Source organism: Phalaenopsis equestris, unplaced genomic scaffold (genome assembly GCF_001263595.1).
Source record: "Phalaenopsis equestris unplaced genomic scaffold, ASM126359v1 Scaffold000347, whole genome shotgun sequence".
Classification (NCBI taxonomy): Eukaryota; Viridiplantae; Streptophyta; class Magnoliopsida; order Asparagales; family Orchidaceae; genus Phalaenopsis; species Phalaenopsis equestris.
Genome location: NW_018164789.1, coordinates 1786459 through 1795274, shown reverse-complemented (window position 1 = coordinate 1795274; position 8816 = coordinate 1786459). Strand labels below are relative to the sequence as shown.

Below are 8816 nucleotides of genomic sequence, written 5' to 3'. Positions count from 1 at the left end.
TGTATTACTCATGGGTAAGTTTCTGGTAGAAACAAGTAAGCATGCTGGGCAATAACGAGTCCACAATTCAATTTTTCATAATTTCTTGGGTTGTGACAGTGAAATTCAAATGTTCAAATATTAATTCTGAAGCACAAACATGAAAAGAATATCTTCCAGTTTCAGTAATGGGTCTAAGGAGCCACAAGTGAATTCAGTGGTATGTATGTAAATCTTCCTAACTCTTATATGGCCTATATTATATAAATAAAATGAGCAAGTATAGGAACAAAGCAAGACTTCGTTACCCAATTACTGTAATTGCTGAGGTTCTGTGCTCCAGACGTTTAAGAAGCTCGAAGAAGTTCAGTGTTTCTCCTACCTCCAATGCGGGCGAGGGAGGGTCAGCCGAGTGATCCTGGTTGAGAGAAAGAGAGGAGTCTGTTTAGGGCTGCTTCCGTGCAGAGGAGACGAGGCGAGCGGGAGAGAGGAGCGGGGGGTTCTGTCGATCAAGGAGGAAGGAGGCAAGCTCGAGTAGGGCTTCTTCTGCGTGGGGAAGAGCTTGCGGGATCGAGCGGGAAGAGCCGAATGGGAGTTGAATCGAACAAAGTTGAGCGGGAGAGAGAGAGCTGACAAGCGAGCGGACCCGAATCAAGCAGAGGAAGAGGGAGTTCGGTCGAGAGCTTTTGTTCGCAGAAGAGGAGCTGGGACTGAGCGACAGCTTTGTTGCGCCCGAAAGGGAGGAATAGACGAGCGAGATCGGGCGGAGTTCTTCGACGCATCAAGGAGTCGAGTGCTCGGTTCTTCCTCTCGTGCGGGATCGAACGCGAGGAAGCCGAGCAGGAGATGCGAGCCGAGCGGGAGGAGGGAACCGTGATTGAGCGGGAGGAGGGAACCGTGATTGAGCGGGAGGAGGAAGAGGGAGTCGAATCGTGCCTCGAGCGAGGAAGGCTCTCGGTGCAGAGGGGAGGAGCGAATGAGGAGTTTTCAGCTTTCGGTGCAGAGGGGATATCAAATGCTGATTTTCGGTGGAGAGGGTCTCGAATCGTGCTGAGAGGGGGGGAAGAAGGCGAGCGTCCCTCATAGAATAAGAGCGGGGTCGAATTAATGAAAGGAGCGGGCTCTAGAGCCGTTACTTGAAGCGATTGGCGTGGACTTAAGTTATTTTTTTTAACAGAGGAGTTTATTTGGCATAACACATCTTCTAATTAAATTTCATTAAAGCTGGATTAAACATTTCATTTGAAATTTGAAATTCAAAATTATTTAACTCTTATTAAGCTCGAGTCCAACCCTAATCGAACTCGAGTTGAACCTGGGTTGAGCCCGGGCCCGCGCACCGATAATAAAAAAAATGTGCATCGATTTTCGTGTCATTTATGCAACTGCATAACCATGGTGAAATGGGTGTCCTTCCTAGCTGAAGTCGACGTCCCGGACGCATCTGTGTGGTCCGTTTCGTCATCCGGAGTCGTCCGGGCGAGTTCACCGACAATCGGGCCAAAATGTGTCAGTTGCGTGCGTGGTGTAGCGAGTGCTTTGCTGAGTCACAGAGGGTTCACCTAAGTTTGTCTGATCCTGTAGGAGCTCATTTTCGAGCTCTCTACATGTTGGTCCTTAGCCCTTGCAACTAGAAGTTCAGTGCTTGGAATCACTCATACGAGTTCTTCACAAGAATGAGTCAAGAAGTGGTTGAAGTTCTACGGGAGGTGGGCTCCATTACTAGTCTGCTAAAATGGTCAACAAGGAACTCCTAGGGCTAGATTTTGGGTTATGGAAGTAGGAAACTAAAACCTCACTAAAAATGAGGTCAACAGTACAATGGGGGTATCAATTATATGACTTTGTCTTATATTTTACATACTCCTTTTTTTCAGTAATTTTTTTATCTATTAGTGATATTACTCTTCAACTGAAATGTGTTATTTCTTTTGATATTCCGAATGTGATCTTCCAAGAGTGAGATTGGAATGCGGCATAGTTGACTCTATTACTTGGGCCGGGAGGGGATAGACTTTTCTTTGACATCCATGACAGAGAGTGCTTCATGGAAGAGCCTTTTGATGTGTTATTTAGAGAATTTGAATTTTACTACACCCAAGTGGTGACCTCACCCTTCGATGACTGGTCAGATACTAGAGAAATGAGGCAAAAGGGGGGTGAGTAATAATGGTGAGAGAGTGGTACAAATGGAAGCATTACCTTGTCCTGTGATGTGGGATAAATCGGTTGAGGAACCGAAAAATGGAGTGAACCTAGAGGTGGTGGGATATGGACTGAAGGTGAGCGGATGTTGTGTACACGGAGAAAGAAACAAAATGAGAGAATGGTGCATGCATTGCCACTTATGCAAGCTAGTCGCTTGTCGTGTTTTTCCCCCATACTTGAGATGCCTACACTATCCACCTCTGACTTAGAACTCCTAGGTGATATAATTCCTCCTCCTTCTCCAAACTCCCCAACTTTAAAGACTTCTCACAGTATTGCGGGAGTTTCTCCCAATCATTTGGGGTGGAAACATGACTTTGCTAATTTTATTTCATATTCTAAAATATCATAGTTACATGAAATATCATTACATGTTTGAACACTGTCTCTATACTCAAGTGTTGACGGGTTATTAAGGAGGATCCTAAGTGACAAACAACTATGCATGAAGAGCTTAGGGCTCTCGATAAAAATTGAACATGAGAGATAATACCACTTCTAACAAGAAAAAAGACTGTTAGATGTAAGTGGATCTTCACAATGAAACAAACTCTAGAATGAAAGTGGAGCGGTACAAAACACGACTGCTAGCGAAAAGGTACAATCAAACACATGACATTGACTATGATAGAACTTTTGCATCAATAGCAAAGATGAACAAAATGATGACGCTGATTTCTCTGGCAGTGAAGGGTGGACGAATGTTACACCAACTTGATGGGAATAATGCATTTGTTTATGGTGAGTTACTGGAGATGCCACCGGGATTCAATACAGTCCAGACAATGGATAAGGTGTGCAGGCTCAAGAAGTCACTGTATGACTTGAAACAGTCTTCTCGAGATTGACTTGACAAGTTTAGAAAGTCTATGATGGACATAGGATATCAGCAGATCAATGTAGACCATACGATGTTCTTTCAACCACATGAATGCCACACCACTATACTAGTTGTATGTGTTGATGACATCTTTGTCACTGGTGTTGATGAAACATAAATTGCACAACTAAAGGTAAGATTTGACAATGAATTTAAGATAAAAAATCTTTGAATACTCAGATACTTTATTCGTATTAGAGTAGCCCATGGACCTGAGGGGATGATCTTATCCCAGAGCAATTATGCACTCGACCTCCTCATGAAAACATGCATGCTGGGATGCAAACTTGCAATCTCTCCAATTGATCAGAAGACCTAGCTGAGTGTAAAGTTAGGATAACCGATTGATTGTTTGAGGTACCAGAGATTAGTGAGCCGTCTGATCTATCTGTGCCACGCTCGACCCAACATATCTTTTGCAGTGAGAATGTTGAGCCGCTATATGTATGATTCAAAGAAGGGCCACATGGATGCATGTATCAGATTTTGAGGCATTTGAAGAGTGCACCAGCGAAGAGTTCGATCTTCAGGAAGAATGAGCATGTAGACATTGAGGGCTTTCGTGGCGTTGATTGGGCGAGTTGTGCAGATGACAAAAGATCTACCTTAGGATACTATATGTTTGTATGGGGCAACTTGGTCCCTTGGAAGAAGCAAGAAACAATCTATAGTAACAAGATAAACAATAGAGGAAAAGTACATGGTCATGGCTTTAGAAGTTGCTAAGGTGATGTGTCTGAGAGCCTTGTGGATCAAGCTCAAGGTAGACCAAGGAACTGAAATGAAGTTGTTGTGCGACAACAAAATCAACAATCAACATTGCCAACAACTCGATGCAACATGATGAACCAAACAGGTGGAGATTGATAGATTCTTCATCAAGGAAAAACTGAATAATGAGCAACTGGAGCTAAGTCATGTAGTCACTAGAGAACAAGTGGTTGATTGCCTCACTAACGGACTTAGTTCATTAGATTTGTCTAGGTTATGTGACAAGATGGGCTTAGTGGGTATCTTTTGCCCATTTTGAGGAGAAATGTTGAGAATTGGACCTTATTTAGGGTCCTATTGGTAAAAAGGGGAATATTGAGGAATTTTGGGGGTTTATTTGTAAAACATTGTAATACCCTTTTTAAGCCCATGTTGATTTTTTGAACAATTCCTTCTTTTGTTGTTGTGCTTGTTTTCCCTCAATTTCATTTAGTTTAATTATTTTTAAATATATTCGTGTGTTGTATCAAGTAGATAATCCGTTAGATTGGCGCTTAAGTACAATTTAATCTTTTATTAGTTATTATTGTTTGATATAAATAGGGCTTATTATATTTAGAGTTTGGTATGCTATAAGACCGTGGTCTTGAATCTTAGGTTTAGGGCACGGGAGAGATCGCCTACCCCTTGAATTGTAGCTGTTGGGAGAGATCACCTACCTCTTAAATTGTAAGTGCTTATTTTTATGTATTTGAGTTGTGTTGTTTTGTGTTAGTGAAGAAAAATATTTTGTTTACCCAATCTTTGTGAAAAAATCGTCTATGTTCGTCTGAAATTAATATCAGATCTTTAGATTTTTGGGAACGGGATTGTAGAGTACAAGGATAAAACTCACAATTCCAAGTGTATCGTGAGCTAGCTTAGAAGCAATGATGGGATTGCGACATGCAGAGCGGCTAGCTAGGAAGCAAATGATAAGATCACAAATAGGAGTTCCATCCCAAACCTAGCAATCGGGATCGTACAAGAATTCCACATTGATACAATCACGGGATGGCAAAGAGGGGATCATGATGTTTTGCGGCGTCCCTAGTGATCAAGACTCGCGATCCGGGAAACAAACGATAGGTTCATTGTGTAGATATGATGTGATCGTGGCTATAGTACAATACGACCGCTTTATTCAACCTAGCAGGTAAGCAAACATCAGGATTGCAATGTACAATGATCGAATCATGCGCTACAGTCACGATTCGAGGTAACTGGGAAGCCAATGGGCATACAGAGTCCTGCCTTCATGGTCGAGAATCTTCTCGAGAGTAATGACAAATCAAAAGAGTTGATGCTTTGGAGGAGAAAGCCAAATCAGATCTAAAATAGAGGAGCATTTCTCTTCCCTTGAGGGGCAGTTCTCGTACATGGAGGGGGGATTTACGGCCTCGAAAAAATAATGAAGAAGATTGTGGAGTTTGACACAAAACCGTTTCAACTCGCCGCTAGATTGAGCAATGGTGTCTTGAGCAGATGAGAGCAACAACAATATGAAGAAACTGTGTGGCATTTGACAACATCACTGCTTTAGGCGAAACTGGAGATGTGGGACTGTGGAAAGCAATCAGGAGCGATCGTGAGCTGCATCAATAAGAAGGATCACATGACATCAGGGCAGCGTTGCTATTATAGTCCGATCATGAGGCTTAGGATCGAGTGAAGGATTCTGGAGTACATTCGAGCGAAAGCCCTTGGAAGGAATAGCGCGTCATCCAGACGACTGGAACAAATGAAAGCATGTGGGATTGAATGAAAGAATCAAGAGCGGTGTTGAGCGGCTGTATCTCGAGGGACGCACAACATCTCGGGAGGTTTTGAATTAGTGGTAGCAGGTGAAACGGGACTACGTGAGATTTGGGGCTAGAGAAGATTGATTTAAAGGATCTAGGGCTAGAACATGGAACTATGGTGAGCGGGACTCCAACAGAGGGTGGCATTTAACCGCGCCAATGTCTTTTGTTGTTTCGGATTTTCGGGAGAAAGACGATTCATGAGTACTTATGGGAACAAGATAAGTGGAGAAAAGCAGGGCAATTCAGATAAGAGATTGATTTTGACACTATAAAATATTCTAAGTTAGACGAGATGGTAGTGCCTTTCGGTGAATCTAGTTTATTTAAGACTTTGGTAAAGTTCAAGACCACGTTGAGGGCAATTCAGGTCATAGGGCTACGATTCTGGATCGAGTTGTATAACATGAAAGAAACATGATGAAGTTGGCATAGATTACGATAGATCGATTAGATATGGGAGGAGCTATTTGAGTATGTGTTATTCTGGAAGATTGATTTGAAGTCAAGTTACTAGCAGGTTTGAATGCGGCCGAAGGATGTGCATAGGACTACATTTTAAACTCATGAGGGTCACTATAAACTTCTAATTAATTAAAGATGATTGCCAGGTGGTGACACCACATGAGAGTCATACGTTGTGATCCAACTATAATTTTTTTTTACCATCTTGAGGACAATATGCCTTTATGGGAGGGGAGTAATGTTAGATTGGTGCCTAAGGGAGTTTATTATGCTTAGGGTTGTGTATGCTACGAGATTGTGGTCCTGAGTATTAGATTTATGGTTTGGGAGAGATCACCTACATCGTAAATTGTAGGTGTTGGGAGAGATAAACTTATCTCTCGAATTGGAAGTGCTTACATTTATATGTTTGAGTTGTGTTGTTTTGTATTTGTGAAAAAACATATTTTGTTTGCCCTAATTTTTGTAAAAATATCAATATGCCACGCTTATTTTATTTATTTAATGGGTGCATGGCTATCAAAGACATGTGTCTGACATAATTTGTGAAATTTAATTAGATTATTAGAGAGTTTGCCTGACTGACCCTCTAGAAAAATAAAAATTTAAAACCCTAAACATCAATTTTTTTTGCCACGATTTTACTGTATTTGTAAACTACTTGCAATTGCATCTATGCATTATCGTGGAACTAAAAGTTAATGTTCTATGAAGTAACGTCTTACTTTGACTTTGCATGTGTAGTTTATTTTGTTGTGTTTTCATGCTCTTTATTTTCTTCCATTTATTTGCTCTCAGTAATTTGAATTAGGTTTCACCATATTCCCAACACTATGGGGTGGAGAATTTATTGTATTTGATATTAGTGGAGCTATTACTTAAATGGGATCAGTTATTATAAAACTTGTTCAACCATGTGCTTGGGGATGTGTATTTTTACTTTGTCTGCATTACATAATTTCTTGACAAAGATTTAGATGGCTTTTCCAAGTCCGTCATGAAAGGCGGTTGTGCTTAGCAATTGATCTGCTTGAATTTTGTTGATTTTACCATTTTATATATATATATATATATATATATATATTACAATGCACTGGAATTGCATTAAGCAGTTCTTTTTTTTTCTTAACTTGTTTTATATCCAAGCCTGAACATCTCTTGGGATATTATCTTTTAAAAATTGCAGTTTATTGGAAATGTTCATGGAGATGAACCTGTTGGACGAGAATTACTAGTGCGCCTTGCCAATTGGCTGTGTAATAACTATATGAAGGATCCCTTGGTTATCTCCTAGCTCACATTCTCTATCATAATGTTTTTTAATTTGCTTTTTTTTTGCCTGAAGACAAATAAATTAACTTCTTTCATGGATTTGCCTTCAAAAAATAAGATAAAAGCTTCAAAAATGCTTATAAATAATAACAATCTTATTTCAACATGCAAATAGTTTTGTAGTAAACATGTAGCTTTCCAGGATCGCAGAGAGATTTTTTAATTTGAATTTATCTGTCATTATGTTGGTATTGGGAAGTCCAAAACTTTGTACTGAAAATTGGTGACGACAATTTTAGTTCCATCTGAGTGATGTAGTTATTTGTTGGAGCGCTTCGCTTTGCTGATATGATACGACTGTTTGCAAACATTTTTAACTTATGGGATCACTTAGATCATCACCCAGGTAATGTCTGTGGATTCAGCAAAAGCATTTAATTATCTAGGTCCTGTTCATGCTTTCCTAAAGAAACATGTCATCTTTTTAATAAATAAAGGATTTGTAATCTATCTTCTAGCTTGCTTTTGAAGAATTTGCTTGCTGCTTTCTTAACACCCTGTACAATATGGAGAAAACCATTGTGACGAACAGAGTGCCCAGTGCCCATTGTTTTTAATTTTTTGGGGCACTTGCATACATAATAACACACAATTCTTAGGTATTTACATATCTAACACCTAAACTTTCATATTTACATGCATAGCACTCAAATGTTTAATATTGCAACAAAAATACCACATTTACTTATTTTCTTGGAGTGAAAATCATGCATAGGTTTATGATATCAAAACGTTATAAATATAAATATAAAAGTTTAGGTGTTAGATATGTAAATACATAAGAATTGTGCGGTATATCTGCAAAATTCCCTAATTTTTTTCATTCCCATGCATCTTAAACTAGGGAGCATTACGATCTATATTTTTCCAGAGTGGATGTCCGTAGTATTGAAATGCTAGTATTCTAAGTGAGTTAGGATACTATGGGTCATCCCTCATTTCCATATTTCACACAGGGAAATGATACTTTAGTTAGTGATGAGGACTTGTGCTTTAATTGCAGCTCACTAGCTTCAGCATTTCTCAAAACATCTGCTACCGCAATTTTTTAACTCTCTATTTTTTTGCAGTCATCTACACTTATGCTTAGGAGAAAAATAATCTTTCGCTATTACCTCTATCAATCTTGTTTGAGTTAGTTTTTGTACTTGAAAATGAGTCAGCGTTGTATCATATATTAGCTGTTGAAATGTTCTGTATTCCTCCAGAGTACTCTTGCATTCTATGTTAGAGAAGTTTGCTATCTTTATTATCACATCGTTCATGAAAATTGAAAAACAATGCTATCAACAACATTATAAAAAAAAGAAAAAAAGCTTTACTTAAGCCAAAAAAAGAAAAAATGCCAAAAACTTTTTGTTATTATACGCATGCACTCACGCATATGGCCTATATATCTG

The 8816-nt window shown here is 39.5% G+C and overlaps 1 protein-coding gene across 3 annotated transcripts in view; it reads left to right on the top strand.

Moving 5' to 3' along the window:
* The window catches only part of LOC110026066 (carboxypeptidase SOL1), a 42998-nt gene that overhangs the window by 10232 nt on the left and 23950 nt on the right, over positions 1-8816 (top strand). For 2 of the 3 annotated variants that reach the window (XM_020726848.1, XM_020726847.1), the window contains exon 6: positions 7271-7366. The exons of the other annotated variant lie outside the window; for it this stretch is intronic. In XM_020726848.1, coding sequence (XP_020582507.1) covers positions 7271-7366 — 96 coding nt within the window. The remainder of the gene's footprint in view (positions 1-7270; positions 7367-8816) is intronic. 3 annotated transcript variants of the gene reach the window in all.